The sequence below is a fragment of the Anoplopoma fimbria genome, chromosome 15, assembly GCF_027596085.1.
Source record: "Anoplopoma fimbria isolate UVic2021 breed Golden Eagle Sablefish chromosome 15, Afim_UVic_2022, whole genome shotgun sequence".
Taxonomy (NCBI): Eukaryota; Metazoa; Chordata; class Actinopteri; order Perciformes; family Anoplopomatidae; genus Anoplopoma; species Anoplopoma fimbria.
Window position 1 is genome coordinate 7404751 of NC_072463.1, and position 18777 is coordinate 7423527.

Below are 18777 nucleotides of genomic sequence, written 5' to 3' on the forward strand. Positions count from 1 at the left end.
TAGATTTTGGCGCAATACAAAATGAGGAGGAACTGTTCCTTTGGAAGAAAATGTTAATATTGTTACTTCTGTCTACTGTGTTTGTACAAAATGTAAAGTCTGTTCGAGTCCTTCTTTGCAGCTCTTTATGAGAGTTTTCCCTTTATTATCCTAGTTGTTGACTTTTTCTTAATCCAAACTGAGGCTCTTCATCTGTATGCACAAATCCATGTATTTACACACACATTTACACAGTACATCAGCTGGCTGGCCCCTCCAACTGGCCCCCGGCTGAGCGTCCTTGACTAGCAACTCAACTCCCCAACCTCAGTCCTTCTCCTCTCCTCCTCAGAGCCAATCTCCTGGCAGTGCACCCACACCATGCTCTCTACAAATTGGCTCTCCATCTCACCTGTCCCGGCCAATTATCAATTATTGATGAATGGGTCGCCTTACGGGGCCGAGAGACCGCGAGGGGGGGGGGGAGAGGAGAGAGAGCAGGCCTGAGGGCGAGGAGAGCACAGCGGACCGTTATTACCTTAACGAACTGACTGCAGCTCTGTGATACAGCGTGTGGTTGTGAGGTAATGAAAGGTCTGCAGACAGGAGCAGACAGCTACATGCTCCTGCTCCAAAATCATCTGTCGGAGGGAAAACAACAGATTCCAGTAAAGCGGAGCGATCCATCAAGTCAAATATTGTCCTAACCCGGTCTTGACAGGTGCATTACGGTATGTATGTAACAATACAATGTGCATTGTCTGACCTTACATAACTGCCCTGTCCATTAACAACACTTTGTTCTTCTCAGCGTCTTAATTAGCAGCCCCTATAAAGAATAAACTCCATTAAAGTACCAATCGTTGATTCAGATCTTTAGGCTACGACACGTTGGCCCAGTCAAGGATGTGTGTTTATTTGTATTTCCACCTTAAACAAGTTCTTTTTTTTTTCTCTACATTCACAGCACATTCCACACAAGAGTAAGAACAAGAGCAGCACAGTCAGTAGAAAACAAAACGGTACAACAAGTGATGATCATTTTTCGTGTCCGTTGTATTACGGTGACAATGAGACTAGTCTAGCTGACTACATGTATTCCCTAGAGGTAGAGCTCCATAAAGATACGGCAACAACAAGAGAGTGACGAATTGAAGTGGCTTTTATCGAGTAAACAGATGTGGAAAATTTAAACTCTTAAACAAATTTCTAGCCTAGAATTTAAATAAATGCGTCTTGTTTGAATGACCTCTCCTGAACATTAAACTCTCTTTATGATTATTAGATGTTCATATACTAATTGGTGTGTTTTCATGCACTTACAGGAGTATTTAAGAGATTTATAATACCAATGTCATTCAAACTCCACATCTCCACTTTCCAAAATTCAAAAGTCCCAAGGCCAGACAATTTTGTTGACATCTCAAGGGATAATTCCCCCAGACATAACAACGCTCCCTCCAGAGAGACAGAAGACAGCTGTTTTCACAGGCTGAATATCTTGTCTCATGAACTGCTTTTGTTGTGTAAAATGTCTTAAATGTCATGTAAACAAGAAACAAAAAGTCTGTAATTGGGGTGAAGTGGTAGGCATTGTATGTATGTAAACAAAGTTCAACAGTCTTCTCCTATTTCCTAAGTAAACCTAATTTCTATCAGTCATCTTGTTGCTGCCGTGCATTTAAACCTTTTAGAAAACACATGAAAGCTTGAAAGTTATTAAAACAGCAGCAATATACCAAAACCTATATGGTTGCAAACAATAAAGGCAGCCCCATGGAGTTTTTTTTTTGCATAATTCCCCTCCTTTCTTCTCTGACAAAAAGTAAGTAACTATGTTTTTGCAAAATCTTTACAAAAATAAAAAGACTAATAAGCTGAAACAACGACATGTGTGACCATAACGAGGCACAACTGTGTCGACATGAGGCGAGGATGTTGCCCTTCACTTTGTAATCATTACAGCTGATAAGGACAGTTTTGTGCTTATGACATGTATGTTTTTAGTGTTTAACAATGCAGCATAATCTTCTCCATAATCTCTAGTCCATGACTCTTTTTAAGAAAGTTGTCCCTCATTTATTTGCTTCGTATGTGTTGTTTCATGAGCCTCTGTGTTGCATGTACAAGGGCGTCCTGAATGAAGTCACTACTTATATTAATATTCTCTCTTCTTTTATTGTTTCTGCGAGCTTTGTAAAGGGTCAAAAATGCATAACTTTGTCATTTTAATCCTATATTCTGTATTTAAGGTTGACTTTGTAACATCTGTCTAGGGACTACAGATGAAAAATCAGCCTCTTGGCTAACTCTGGTGCGTTTACAGAAATGTTTTCTTAATGTGCACTGTCCCTACCAAATAAACCAAAAATGAAAAACAATAAAAATAAATAAAACTCTGCAGCTGGGGATGCAAATCAGAAGCTCGTCCTATACTTGTAGGACGAACTTCCATTAAGACATTTCATCGTCTCATGATAAATACAGAGTGGCTGTGAAGCTAAAGTGGTACAACGACTACTAAAGGCCGGAGTAGAGACGTGGAGAATAGCAGCCCGCGGATGATTTAACTTATAAAACAGTTATAAAAGCATCCAGACAAAGAGGGATGTGACGTGTGACAGAGGTTTGTGACCAACTTTGGACTCCAAGCAAAAATAAACTTGTAGCTATGATATACTACACTCATCCCACCACCAGGTTGACTTCACTTGTTCTACTTTTGTGCGTCAGCTCACTGGCAACATTGCTGTCTATTGTTTATAGGAGCGACGAGCCACATTTCAAAAATAGAAAAAAAAAAAAAGCTTTGAGTCATGGCAAAATTCAAACGTCGGAAGGGAGGGACCCTGGAGGTAAAGATGCCAAATCCGCCACGGAGGCTGACCACTCAGGAGGCCGCTTGGCTCACAGGGGGGAGGGGCTAATGTAAGAGTCGGAGGCCCCATGTGCCCCAGTGCTCAGAATCTCTGCAAGCAAAATATTTGATCAATGACTCACAGCAGACACACACGCAGCCTTATACACACACACGATGGCCATTCTCCACTGATCCATAAGGAAACTGAATTAAATGTAACCCTTCAGCGATTCCTGTGACAGGGCCCAGAGCTAAGACCTCAAGTCCATCATGCAGTAAAGAAAGACATGAACGCACGCACACGCACACACACACACACACACACAGAGAGAGAGACGTAGACAGGATACAGCCCACACCCATGCGGTGCACAGCCATTCTTGCCATGCTTTCTTTTCTTTTTTTTTTGACATGTTGCAAATGTCTGAAAGCCCCTTTACTGAACTACAGCTGGCAGAGCTCAGCCCAAAACCAAGAGGTCCATAGAGGAACTGCTTATAAAAACATTACTCCACTCCTGTTATGTCTAATCAGTGGGACCAATATTGTAATTTGATGCTGGGTTTCTTGTATCTGCATGTGATTAACCAAAAGTGCAACTAAACCAGAGGTACAGGTTAAGCAACATTGATTATAAGTTATTTTTTTATGTTACCAGAATGCTCACCATCCCACAAGAAAAGACACAAACACACTGTTTTCTTTCTTCAGGAGAACAACTACAAATCCTGCATAAAAAGTGCAGTCAACGCACTCAAGTGCTGAAAATAATGACTTGTTTTTTTTCCTGCATAGAGAATCAGCACCATTTTCTAAAAAAGTGTTGCTCTAAAAACAAAAAAAAAAAGCTAAGAAGCAAAAGTCTGTCACCTACTGACTGACGAAATTTCAACATTAGTCATTGCGCTTTCAAAATGAATAGGCGGCAGTGTTTTCCGAAAATAAAACAGGCGACCAATGAAATGGAACATGGAGAGCAGATGAAGCCATTATTAGTCTCCTCTTCTTTGCCGTTTGATGTTTTAATATAGTTTTATATCGCCAGCTGATACACCGCTCAAATGATGACGATATTAGTTTATTACAAAACATCTGATAACATGACAAAATCAAATAGGACGAATTTAAATTAGGTAAATAAATTAGTAAAATATACAAATAAATGATATTTTCCATCGAGGATAGGCTGTCTAACAAAAGTGTCTTGTAAAAATGTGTGAGAGGGTATTACTTAAAATGCAATTATAATAAAAAATGTAAATGCTTCAAAAACAGTAGGATATCTATCTATTGTGTAAATAATATCTGCCAGTAGAATCAAATAGTTTAAGGTGTGTGAGTATATCAGTACTTGTGGTCATACTGATCATGTGACATGCTCATTGAGTACACTCTGGAACAAATATTACGAGACCACTACAGAAACTTGATGAACATTTAATATTGAGGGATTCACATTTAGTAAATTGACCATAGACGGTCTAAATCAGGTCTTAAACTAGTTTTGTTTCCCTTCAGCAGGCGGCACCGTTATATTTCGTGGCTATGTAAACGGGTAAATATTGTTTATTTTTCATCCATAAAGAAGACTACTACAACACCCGCCCTGAAGACGCCCCAGTGACACGAATCAAACATCCCTATGTTCTATAACCGTGGAGAGACACTGAGCCTTTCGACAAGTGCAGACCGGATTTTAACGGGCATGTCATATGACGACAATGTGAAGCCGTGACTTCTCCTCTTTTAACCCTCCTTGCTTGAGCCAGGAAAAAAAAAAAAAAAAACCTTGATTACAGACTCTCTTAAAGGGACACACACACATTGACAAACTGATGCTGTGTGGTCCAACAGAACCATCTCCTCCCCCCCTCCCCCTGCTGTCGACCCACCCATCCCCGGGCCTAACACACATAAACGTGAGCTTATGCAGTCACACAAACACACGTGCGCTCATTCAAACAGGACACTGGGTGGGTGACTGACACACACACACACACACACACACACACACACACACACACACACACACACACACACACACACACACACACACACACACACACACACACACACACACACACACACACACACACACACACACACACACACACACACACACACACACACACACACACACACAGAGAGAGAGAGACATTTAGCCTGCCACACCCAGGCAAAGTCTAGTGGGTGGTTAAGCTAGTCAGGACTACAGGACGGCAGCGTTTCTACTGGTAGTGTGACAGCACAACTGGCATGAATGGTGGAGTGAGTTAAATCAAACAATGCTTAAATGAACCAACTGCTTTTTTTTTGTAAACTTTGATTTGATTAGCCTGATCCATTTTTGTTTACTTTGAAGTTTGTGGGTATGTTTAATGTAAGTTTTAATTCAGAACGGGTGTACTTGATGCGAAAGCAGGATTTTAGTGCATTGCGCAGAATTCAAAAGAATCAAAGTGAATCATGTGGCCTATTAAAATTAAGTCATCGATAAGCAATGCAGGGTTTAAACTTCTCTACCCAACTATACTGTGTCTTTTTGTTTGAATAACTTTCTGCTGCACCGTAAACACCACAGACCTCCCCAAAATGAGCGCCGTTATCCTCATTTGTATGATTCAGCGCGTCTCGTCCTTCGCTATGAGGACACCCGTTTTCGCTCGGTCACTAATAACACATTTGCCATTATTCTATATATATGAAACGCTTAATGTCATACATAACCTGGCCTTTATGCAAGTTAAATGCATGATTTTGGTGTTAGCAAGTCTGCAAAATAAAATTTTAGGAGATGTCAGACTGCTGTCTATTCCATACCTGCTTCAAAAAGTCTTATAAATCAATTATGATAATGATAAATAATTTAATTAAACACCATATGAGTGTACGCAGAGGTGTACAGCGCGTGATGTTGTGTAAGTAGCAGCTTCATTATTATTTTTAAAAGCAAAATGAGGAGAGAGGGGAGGATTCTGATGGGAAGGGAGAGAAGACGAGAGGTTGAGACTCAGTCTCCACTGATGATGAAAGTGAAAACAGGGAGAGTGGAAAGAGAGGGAGAAAGTAATAATACAAAAATGGACAAAAACAAGTTACAAGTAAAAGTAATGCATGTAAAATCTTACTTAACTTAATGTAGGTGAGTATGTAATCAAATTGTACTTATGTACATTAATTGATTAATTAATGTACTTAATTACTTTCCACAACTGATCATACCATACGATCAGCACAGATCCTACACACTTTAAAAATACACTATCATTCATGATTTATAGTCTATATGTGCACACATGAGACTGGAAAGATAACAGGATTCACTCAAGAATCATCTTGGCTCTCCTCTTTCTCCTCTCTTGCATTTCAAGATCATCTAATGTTGTTTTTTTCTAAATGTGGATGAGAAGATGACTAATTTAGCATTTACAGCCAAAACCTGCCACGATGTGGGTGGTTGGTTGTGGGATTTCCCACTAAGATCATATTGAACATGTAAAACCAGTAACCCAAGAGAACAGATGAGGCCCAGTCAGGTTTTTGTTTCAGATGACAGTTGTAGGATCACAAAGTTATGGTTTGGATCAGATCACGGTTTCGAGTCACAGAGCAGCTCGGCAGAAACAAATAAGGACCAAATCTTCTTTTGGAGATGCCCTCATCTTTTTGTGTGCAGCTGAAACCAATTTCAACCTTGTTCTTGTTTTGTCAATCATTTGTAAAGCACTTTAAATTGCATTCGATCCATTTAATGTTGGTATATAAATTAAACTTCATTGATTGATTGATTGAATTGCCGATCGTTGATGAGCCATACCGGCTGATACAGATTATTTTTTTACCACTGTCCAGAAACATCATTTCAACCGCTCTGAAGTCAAGCTAAACCATCAACATTTGTAAATGTTATCTTTTTACTTAGTTCTAGGCATCTAGCATGAAGGCACCAAATGGGACCTCCGTGTGTTAGCTGTTAGCTCCCGTGCTGCTACGTTACCTTCGCTCCTTCAAAACGATAGGGCAGTAAAACTGTATTTCAAACTAAATGGTTAATATTATGTATTTAATCTGTGGTTCACGTGCGTGCCGAACGGTTAGGGAGGATCGGATATATATACACACATCCAAAGGTGGTGATAAATCCTGCTGCACCCCTTTCTGCTTCTTCACTCTTTGAATTGAGGCCCTCTCGAGCAGTGCCTTGAAGGCATCATTTCCCACTGACCACTGGGGAGGCGACCTGGACGTTCAAGAACGGCTCTGGCCTTTAAGGGATTCACTTTTGTTACCCGTGACTTCTACCACTAACCATCTTAAACTCACCATCCAGTCCTTCTGTATTCCCCCTCTCTCTCTCTCTTCCCCGTTCATTGTTTATCTCGTATATCAATCATGTCTCGCTCTGACAAAAACATCCTGGTACTCGTAACATTAAAAGGCTGCTTGAGGTAGAGGAGCCCAGTCCAAGTCTGCCAGCTGCTCCAGATACTGCAGTATGTGCTCCGAGCTTTGTAGAACGGCACCACATTCAAGCACGCGCTACACACCCACGCTTAAGAGCACATATGCATAGACACACACACACACACACACACACACACACACACACGCACACACACACACACAGGTGTCGTCATATTGATACTCCCAACAGATCGAATGCCGTCTGCAATCAGGCCTGTCAGAGGAGGGGCTGCTGCAGTCTGGACTGTTTCTTTCAGCTCGCCAACCGTGCACAAAAACTCAATTTTGTATCCCCCCCTGATGTGCAAACAGATCGTACAGTCCTACCAAATAACAAATAAGAGTTGGATTTTCCAGTTCAGGTTAATCTTGTTCAATTTGACTGAGGGGCTCTATAACTTTGCAGTGGAAAATAACTGAAGAGCGCAGCCCAAAAAGAGGCGTTTTGAATCCCGTCCTGCGTGTTTTGCTGGCCGGGTTACGGTCGGTCACTCACTTGCGTGTTTGTCTGCCAGGGCGATGAGTGTGCCGGAGATGTCCCTGCGCCGGTAAAAACACACCACTTTGGCCTCCACGTTCCCATTGGCTGTCTGCAAACCAGAGACAATCGACGTTACCACGGCAACAAGTGGTGCCGCACACAGAGCACCCACACACACATACACACACACACACACACACACACACACACAGAGATGAAAAAAAAAACCATAGATGAGGCTAGTTCTTAACTATGGCTGAAAACACAGTGTGAGACAACAGCAATTCTCCAAAAATCACAGTGAGTGTTGCAGTTATCAGGACAGTGTGGTGTGTTCGGAGGCTGTCTGTGCAGCACTCGCATTCATTTCTATCTAGTAGCGCTACCTTCATGTGTTGATAAGACATGTTTTTAAATTAGGAGCTGCATGATGATGTATTATCAAACAAGAACTGGGTAAAATAATCGTTTTTTTTGTAATAATAATAGCAATAAGGCTCATTAGGAAGATTATTTGTAGCTTTTTTTTTACTACATAAGAATAAAAGACAAATTGAATAATAGAGTAGGAAAGGAAATATTGATTAACTGTGATTCTTTAAAGTGTTATCATATTTGTATCTAGTTATAGGTCGAGCATATCGGATAAGGATCTCTCTCAGTGAAATGTAATGAGCGAGGAAGATGGATGAAGAGATGGAGAATTAGAGAACACAGCCAACATGTTATATTTCTGCAGCACTGCAGACTTTCTACATTTCCAATCAGCGAATAATTATAATCCAATTTCCCACATTTCTATTTTTGACAAATGGTGCGGAAACGAGCAAAAACATAATATCCTCATTTTAATTTTTTCTGATAGCAAACTTAACTTCTTTATTAATGAAGGATGTTTTTAATGAAATACAGAAATATGTTTTAGTTTAGATTTTGCTGAGAGTCACATTGAGATTTTTATAAAAGTCCAGATAATCTGTACAAGTCAAATTAATAAATATTATGACTGTATTAGGAAAGTTAAAACTGCGAAACCTTACTGCGACTACAGCCCAAATGAAGAAAACCATAATGGATATATTATAAACAAAATAGCTGACTAAGGTTAACAGATTTTTAGCCAGCAGTTTGACATGAATAAAAGGTGTAGAATAAAAAAGCATATTTAAGATCATAAAATGCATCATGTGGCAGCTAAACAGCAAAATGCAAACCTGTATAAAAATGTTAATCGTTTTAAAGCACTACAGTATCTCGGCTGCTTTGATTAAGTAAATTAATGTATTTTTGGTGATACTCTGACATTCCAGTAAAATCACAAAGCAGTCTGACAAAATAAAGCTAAATTAAGAATATGATTCCCATTTAGTATTACCATAATATCATCATGAATATTTATACGTGCAAGCAAGTTCAAACTGTAAACCTCCTGCCAATTAAAGCAGAACATAACAGAAGACGAAAGGGGAGGAACCGACGAGAGCAAAGGGAGATGCAGGCAGGAACCGGGGGTGTGACGAGTACAGGACCCGATAATGCAAAAAACACAGCTGTGATATGATTTGTCTCGGGCCTTTATTGTGAAAGGAGGAACTAAAGCAGTGAATCTGGTGTTTGCTGCCATTATCAAGTTTGAAATGTGTTTTGCACATCCTGATTGGTTGATGCCTTTATTTATAATTATTGTTATTATTATTTACCTTTATTTAACCAGATAAATCAACTGAGAACCATTTGTCATTTACATTGACAACCTGGCCAAAAAGGAAGCAAGTAAGACAAAATAAGACATAGATACATTTGCGGTGCAAAATTCCAGAAAAAAACGACGTGTTCCAAAAAACATTTCCCTGTTTTGCTGTGTAATATTTACATTACGTGTGAAAGTTTTCATGTCAAAAACCACAGTTTGGAATGATTTATTAATGTGAAAATGAATCACCAAAAAAAAGGCCCCTGGTGTGTTAAGGCCTGTAGAAACAAAGAATAAGGTAAAAGGCCTTTCTGGTATTTTAGGCAGTTAATGTTAATGACAAGCATTTCCTGCAGACTTTTTATTAAATGATTTGTGAAATGAAAAACAGACAGAAAAACAGAAACTATTTTTATAACCAATTAATTGTTAAAACTTTTTTCCTTCCATTTTATGGATCAAAAGAGTAACGAAGGAAATATTAAGCAATGTAATTATTTAACTATGACAGAATAATTAGTTGCAGACCTGGATGATTTAACCGTTAAATTAAATAAATGTGTGCTTATTTCCATTTATAAAAAGTATTGAATTTGTTGCACTAAGTAAAAGACATTGATTTGCTGTTTTACACATACGCCTATTGTCGTTTTGTATAAAGGCTCTCAGTTCACTCAGTTCATTGTTTTCCATAGTTTTGAGCAGCTGGCAGTTGTCAGGACTTTCCTCTGCACTGTTCTACACTTTCTAAACGTGCAGCTCAAACCTTATGGAAGAGAAACTCAGAGATCCCAGAGGAGCAGAGAGACTGACAGTGACAGGCAGAATAGAGGGCTCACTCTGAGCTCTGCGTCAATCACATTAAACAGCCTCCATATTATCCGGCGCAGGGCGGAGACAGGGGACAGACAGCGGGCACCTGTAACTAGTCCTCAGAGACGGGCCTCTTTTTCTGCTCCTCTGACTGAACAATGAACGAGATGGCAGCCTGGGATTTACCAGACAGCATCCAGAGCAAGATTATCATCATATTAGTGATGACATATCTATGCTGTTGTTACCGCTTTCAGTGCAAAATATACACGTATATATATATATGGCAATTCTACTGTCCACAATAATAGCTATTATTGCAATCTATTATGTCATCAGCTTATCAACTGGCTGGATGACTATCTCACAAAATGTTGGTGTAAGATTTAAAAAACAAGCAGTTAAATAACTATTTCTTAAGCTCATAATGATCTTGATTTTCATGTGACCAAATTTTCCATTTTACTGAAAGTTAACAATCGGTAAAGCTTTTTTTATTATTGATTAATGCGCCGAACATTTTCTTCATTAATAACTAAATAATTTGGTCTATAAAATCAGCTAATCAGCTAATTCTCACATTTTAAAAGGTGAAACACAGGATTGATATTTTTGCTTAAAATAATCACTTATTAAGAATTGATTAGCTAATAAATTCAGGTCTATACTGGCCTAAATCTTAAAACCTTTTGAACATTCACAAATCTGAATTACAGTATATTAAACAATACTGTTTCATTAAAATACCTTAAATAAATACCTAAATACACTGATCCGGAGCCTCATCACATAGATAAAACAACTAATTTAATTTAAGTATTCATATTTTCTCTTACGCCCTTATAAAAATATATACCTTTTTATTTAAGTCCGACATGTATATTATAAAGAATCAAATTATCACAAAATACCAAAAATTCAGCTTTATGATAACTCAAAGGGTCTTCTACAGAAAATAAAAAATGTTTTATTTTACACTACAAGTCAAATGTTGTTTTGTTATGCTTTAGGGATGCAGTCAAGAACATGTAAATGCATTTTAAAAGAAATATGATGTATAATAAAACTGATTGTATCCGATCATTCTCACAAATCAGTTGGAAGAGGTGAGGTTTCGTGAGGTGAAGCCAGAGACGTAACGCACAGCCTTCAGATCTGTGCTGCATTCAAGCACACTCACCTTGTTCAACTCCTCTATCCTCCTGATCAGCAGTGGGTTACTGGACGAGTTCTCGAAATAAACATAATCTGCAGAGGAACAGCACGAAGGAGGAGGAGGAGGAGGAGGAGGAGGGGAGGAGGGGGGGGGGAAAGAATAAGAAAAAAAAAAAAGAGCAAAGAGAAACGTCAGTCAGCATTTCGAGGTCATCCAAACGCTCAGGGTGACTTCCAGTTGGACCAAACTTTGACAGCTTAATAAGTCAACGGGAAAAGTGCAACACAGACAATCCACCAAATGTTGTGTTTAACTCAATTGGGTTTATTTCATACACAGGAGATCCAGTCGTAGTTGGGAGGTCTGACAGAGTGAGACGTTGACGCAACCAACACACAATAAATCTGGCTGCAGTCTGAATGGAAAGCTTCCATTTCCTCGTGCTTTATTTGCCTTATTACCGCCGTTTGCATGCGCGGTGTGTCTGCACTCGTGTGGGTTCGTACGAGAGAATGCACAAACGTTTACCACGCATGTGTGACTTTACAATGCATTCGTGTGTGTGTGTGTGTGTGTGTGTGTGCGTGTGCGTGTGTGTGTTTGTTTGTGTGTGAGTGGCTCCTGGCAGCGCTCCAGGCCCATTGGAGGCTTAGCTCTCACCAGGATGTCCCCACAGGCCCCAGTTCTTGGTAGGGTGCCTGGTCTTAGCCCTGCATGTGTCTTGGCTGAGTGCTGTCAGATTATACCCCACACTTGGTTGGCCGCCTGGAGCTGGAGCTCTCCTCCCTTCACCCTGAACCTCACCCGCCCATCCCCCCACACTCCCAACCCCCACCCCTCCCTCAGGGCCCCCCGGTCTTTTTGACCGCCTAGGCCAGAGATCGCCCCTGAAAATTCCACCAGAATAACCGAGATTCACAGCCAACTCCTGCTTTTATTTGCTGCACCTCCTGTGTCTAAAACTAACTGACTTAGGCGTGCACTCATCATGTTTGCACTGATATCCAAGTCCATCTTGCATCGACTTAGCTGGAGGAAACAAATCACCTACAAACACCTGAACGATGTTTAAACAAATGTATATATAATGTATGTTGTATTGTGGACACTACATTTTTCTATACTCAACCAAAGTATAGACTTGTACTTTGGTTGAGTAGGAATACAGTGAACAGACATACATCAAACATATATTACAGATTCTCGGTTTTCAGCTTCTAAAATGTAAGAATTTGCTTGATTTTCTTGTGAACAACCTTGGCTGCTGTACTCAAGTCTAGTATCAATCTCAAGTACAGTTTCTTGTGTAAATGGGCTAATAGTTTTGACTGTGAAATGTCAGAAAATAGTGGAAATAAAAGGTATCATTTCCCAGAGCCCAAGGTGACATCTTCTTGTTTTGTTGACGCAACAGTGCAAAGCCCCAAAAAGTTCAGTTTATAAAAAAGTAAAAGAGAGAAAAACTACAAATCCTCACATTAAAGAAATTGGACCAAGAGATTGGTTAGCTTCCTCCTTGATAAACTGACAATGAATCCATTATCAAAATGGTTAATATTCTGCTGATCAATCTCAGTATTAAGAAACCTGAGTTGGCACAGAATTTTGTTTGGTTTGCAGAATAACGTGAATATTCAAGGTGGAAAATGTTCATGGTGATTAAACCGTTAACTTTAACTCATGAAATTTACATTTGCATCTCACCCATCTTAAGAGGTTTAGGAGCCGTGTGAAGTGTGGTTAACTTTGGGATCAGTGCCTTCCCCTCAAGCACACATACAGACATTTAGAGCCGGGGATCAAACCTTGTGGTTAAAAGGACGACCCGCTCTACCTACTGAGCCACAGCCGCCTCTTTACAGGAATCTAACTTCCCTTCGCATCCCTACTTGGTCTTGACTCAATTGCAATATTGCCCAGATTCGTTCCAAGAGTTTTCCTTGACTGCAGCTCAGATTTTTTAACTGTTAGTCAGACAAAACAAGCAATTTGAAGACATCACTTCGGGCATTTTTGTTATCACTTCCTCACAATTTAAAGACTTAAGAATAATTGTCACAACTGAACTATGATTATTAAACATTAAGTTGGCTGATCTCAACATTTTGCACCCAAGTTTACCTTTCAAACTATTTAAAATTTAGTATCTCGGAGACAGAAGAGGCGGATGTACCGATCTCTCCACCCACATGTATCTCTAACAGACTACAATGCAACGCAGCCACTGATTCTGAGTGAGGGTCACACCTTTCAACTGGTAGACCTTTTGCTCCACTCTCCCTATTGGTATTCTTCTCTCCACCCACACTCACATGACTGAACAAAACAGATTCACACCAATTGCAAATATAATGTAGCTCTGATTAAAGCAGACGGCAGGTAAGGACAGTATGAAGTTAATTCAATAAAATACTTCTTTCAACGATCCTTTGTATACAGATATAGGAGCGTAACACTTCCTCTCGAGGGTTAACTCAAAGCAGCAGCAGTAGTTCAGAAAGCATGTAGAGTGTAATTTCAATAACAGCTTCTCCTGGCAACCGCATACTCACTGACTACTCGACATTGCTACGAGACGGGGAGCGCTCGTCACATCGCGCTCGTCTACTCTTCACCCTGAAAACAGCTTGTTACTAGACTCCACTGCCGCGGTGACATCTTTGTCCCGCTGCTGAATATCAAACAGGCCAAGTTGAAATCGAGCGGCGCCGAGACACAGAAATGAAGACAGGATACGGGACTTGCTTGTTTTTCTAACACACAGGGGAGATGCAGCCGGCTCGGAGGTCAGAGGTCACAGAAACTGGCTTCTGACTGGTTGTGATGATCATCAAACCGGCTGTGAAACTGAGGATTTGGAGAAGTGAGTGAGACTCCAAATAGTGAGGAACCACAGCCGCGGTGCCCTGGGGCCACAAACCTGATTAGAGTTTAAACAAGTCGTTGATAAATTGATGAGTCTCTCACAAGAAAATTAACCGTTGATGATCAAGTGTTTGTTTTCCAAGAAAAAATGCCAAATACAGCGTGCTTCTTGCTTTTCAAATGTGAGGTTTGGCTGCTTTTTCTCATATCTTTCAGTTTTGTTATTTTTGCAACAAAAATTGCAATTTGTAGACGTCACATTTAGCACTATTTTCTTCCCATTCACAGATTAAAGAATAAAAGTAATAATTGAGACAACATCATGTAGAGAACATGAATTCCCACTTGCTAACAGTGAACGGGACACTATACTGCTCACTTGTATATGTATTTTGACTACAAATTTTGTTTTGTGTATAAAATGAGAAAAAAGGGAAGAAAGTTCTTGGAGATTATTTTTGAACAACTTGAATTTAACAAAAGGTTCAAAAACAAAAAAGCAACTAATCATCACATTTTAGAAGCTGTAACCAGTAATTATAACATTTTAGCTTGATGAACTCCTTGAATGACAGTTAATTCTCTGTCAATCAACTAGTGGATTAATCGCCTCATGGTTTCAGCACTAATGTCAATGTAGGTGTTGTAACTGGACACACTGTTAATAATTGAAGCATGCCAGCTAAGAGAGAAAACATATCCCGGTCACATGAAAGGTAAATAAAAACTGTCAATGTTTTAAAAAAAAAAAAAAAAAAAAGAGCTCTGATCAAAAAGTAGTTACAGCTCAAAACAGGTCTCATGTAAAACGGCAGAGAGAAAATGTTGAATTTTTTTTTCCTTCTTTGCGGCCTTCAGTGTTGGCCAGCTCTGAGGGACCAATTAATCCAGAACCAAAATGCGTCATGACCATTTCATACTGAAGCAGAACCACATGTCAAACATTCAGTGTTTGGTGTGGGGTTGGGTGCGATTCCCCGCCACACAGTTCTTTTTTTTTTTTTTTTTTATTAATGTGCCGGCCGCATGTCTCCCGGTGGATTTGGCGTCACTGTGAAGGTGGGTCATGGGTGCAGCTCGCCGCCTTCCTTTTTCTTGGCTCGTACATAAGTTACCGAGGATGGAATCACTTTTAAGTTCAAGCCCGTGTTCCCCTCCTTTGCTGCCTACGGCATGAAAAAAAACAAAACGCGGTGAAGTGACAGTCAAGAGTGGGCCGTTTGAGTGTTGGAGTTTCCACCATGTGAGGAGCTGAAGCCTGGTGGAGAGGAACTCAAAATGAGAGCAACAGAGAGAGCAACAGAGAGAGAGAGAGAGAGAGAGAGAGAGAGAGAGAGAGAGAGAGAGAGAGAGAGAGAGAGAGAGAGAGAGAGAGAGCCAGCCTGTAGGCACCGAGCAGCGTCACTCAGTCTCTCCATTTTCCCATCAGCCCTCCTGCCGCCTCGATCCGCGTATAACCCCCCCCAACCACTACCCACTCTCCATCCCCCGCTCCCGGTCCACAGCCAATCCGTGAGCTCCGGCGCCCGTGACGTCACAGTGCAGTCGAATTTTGCCCGAGCCAATCAAGGCATGTTACCGAGCCCCAAAAGAGAGAGTCTGCTGGGCTGATTCAAACCAGGCCAAAGAGAGAGAGACAGACAGTCAGTCAGACAGACGCGGCGATGAGAGAGGGGAAACATAACTGATGGAGTCAGAGAGAAAGAAAGAGATGGACCGGAAGAAGAACAAAAAGCCGAGCAGAAATGTGGAGCGGGCGAATTAGTTAGTAACAGATAAATTAGAAGCAAATCCTGAGACGATGGGCATAAAAAATGAATTTACATTATGGTGGAGGACTAATTGGAAAAACCTACGACCATACACACATAAAAGAGACTTTGGCACAGCGCGCACTGGCACCCTACTTATGGATCCACATCCAAACTACGCACTTACATCTTGTTCGTAAAACGGATCAAGTTTCTATATCATTCAGTTGTTCCTCTGTTATCTGACTTGTTAATTTGGGACGTTATAGAGGGTGCTTTCCAAAAACCTGATCAGCATAATTGCAGTAAGTCACCTGTGCCTACTTGAGAAAACAAAAGTACCACATGTGCGAAATGCATGACAAGACGGTGAAGGCAGTAAAAACGTCTTTGTGTGCTTTGGCATCTGAATGTCTGAATGGAAGAAGAATTATACTGTCCCGTCTATGCCAACACTTCTAAATCTAAAAAGTGCAAATGACAGGAAGCCTGTAAGGTTTCATTTTATCTCTTCGGGAAAACTGTTAAATTGAACCTGTTTTAAAAGTGAGCGTCCCTCTTTGTTTAACTGTAGACATATGCAATCTGTGATGACGGATGTGTGAGTAGGCATTGTTTGGTTATAAAAGGTTAAAAGCCAAAAAGGTCGGGTACCAGTGCTTTAGTGTATTATACCTTATTCATCCTAGAGAAGAAGATCTGCTACAGCATCAACCACACTACCTCCCAACATTTGGTGATCACCTGATTTTGAGAACCATTCAAGCAATACTCCCCGCCCTTGCTGCTAGGCAACATACAGGAAGCAAACAGTAAAAACCTAATAGTAGTTCACCAGTTCAAGCAGGCACGGATACAAACTGGAGGCATCGCTAGCAGAGTCGGACCGACTCACAAAGTACTAGAAAGGTGCAGCATGGTCTGACATTTTTCTATACAGGTGCCAATTTCATAGTTGATTTTTTTTTACTTATACAAAAAACTTTTTGGGGATGCCTTTGTTTAGTGACACTTGTCGGAAAACCTTTACAAAAATGATGCTTCAGACGCATCACTTTTAAAGTCATCTCGATACAATCAGCTGCAAAGGAACTTTGCCGAAAAAATATGATTAAACTACACAACTCAGATTAGTCAAAGGAAAAAGTACAACATCAAGCATCTAATACGAAGTGTATGTGCGTGGTAGTTTTTAAAATTCAATGCGCACTTCATTTGGTATTCAAAAGTATTGAACCTCCAGAGAAAATCCAGTTGATGTGTCTACATACAGTACACTGACAGTAATGAAAAAGGGCTGGGAGAGAGCGAGAAAGGGAAGATGGAGAAGCAGGAAGCGGAGAATGTGAACGTCCACCCACGCTTGTCCATGTGCACATACCCCCACACCCAGCGCACACACACCCAGCGCACACACACACACACACAGAGAGAGAGAGCGAGAGAGGCGTGTCCGTCGTCGTGAGCAGTAACCGTGGAAGGGATTACGGATCAGACCGTCGTAGTACGGATGGAGGTTTCTGATGATGGCAGGTAGTTTCTGAATCAACCTCACACCTCGTTTTTCACACTTTGATGTCACTCTAAGTGGACCGGTCAACCCATCTATCTATCTTACTTCCACTTGTCATTCCTGGCTGAAGAAGGTGAACGTCTGCTTTCAGATAATAGATAAATGTCTTTCACTTAATGCTCTGAAACTCTGTGCTGACCTTGGATATAATTTACATTAAACACCATTTCATGCTAAACATAAAATGTGCCTTTATCATAAACGTCAGAGTTAATCTATTAAGCTATTTTTAAGCAGGGAGTGGTTTTTGATCTCATAGATAGTGGCTGCGACTTCACTCCCATCATGCATCTGTCTTGCACTTGTGCCACAGCCACCAGTCCTTCTTGTTCTAATTCAAATGTGATTGTTCAGCAAATTTGTTTAGGTTTTAAACAAAACTTCTCCCTCAAACAACTATTTTAGGGCAGAAAAGACAACTTTTTGTAATCTAAATATCTGTGGTGCTGCAAAGACGCCACAGGGCCGGATAGTCTGCAGCAAATAAAGTTAATTGTGATGGATGCAAGTGCAGTTTGGCCTCTAAAGCAATGTGACGATGGGGGACACTTGTCATGCATCTGGCTGACTGATCATCCAGAATTTGGCACTATGGTCGGCGAGCAAGTCTGAAAAACTTAACTCTGCGAGTACACCCACCAGACCTGAGAGAGAGAGGCAACTGCCAGCGTGGGAAATTAACACCAGCCACCAGCCAAGCAAAGTGTGGGCACCGTCAAAGTTTGTGAGTTAGTCAGTTTATATATTAGTAAATATTACAACACCTTTAAGCTGGGTCTGAATCTGAATCATAACTGGCAGCGCGGAGAAAATCCTCACGGGCCAACAGCCAAAAGAAAAGTGAGCACGGACAACAAAGTTTGTCACTTTTTTAAGTTAGTAAACACGACAACACATTTAGCACATTCTGTACAAGAGTTGTCACACTCAAACAGATGAAGTTAAAAGTATTTATTCAAAAGGATAGCTTCACAAATTGTCAGGGCTTTCTTAAAAACAATAGCCAGGTGCTCATATAAAAATTGAAACAGGCTTTTGCCTGCTGTGATAATTCCTCCCGTTTATACCGGCTACCAAGATTCCCTCTTAATCTACAGTCCTTGTCCTTTGCAAAAATACATGAGAAGTTTAAACCGAAGCTA

The 18777-nt window shown here is 40.5% G+C and overlaps 1 protein-coding gene across 2 annotated transcripts in view; it reads right to left on the reverse strand.

Annotated features, from left to right (window-relative positions):
- Window positions 1-18777, reverse strand: part of mta1 (metastasis associated 1) — a 42351-nt gene that overhangs the window by 19771 nt on the left and 3803 nt on the right. For both annotated transcript variants that reach the window (XM_054613864.1, XM_054613863.1), the window contains exons 2-3: window positions 11471-11538; window positions 7800-7893 (exon numbers count right to left, since the gene is read on the reverse strand). In XM_054613864.1, the coding sequence (XP_054469839.1) occupies window positions 7800-7893; window positions 11471-11538 (162 nt within the window). The remainder of the gene's footprint in view (window positions 1-7799; window positions 7894-11470; window positions 11539-18777) is intronic.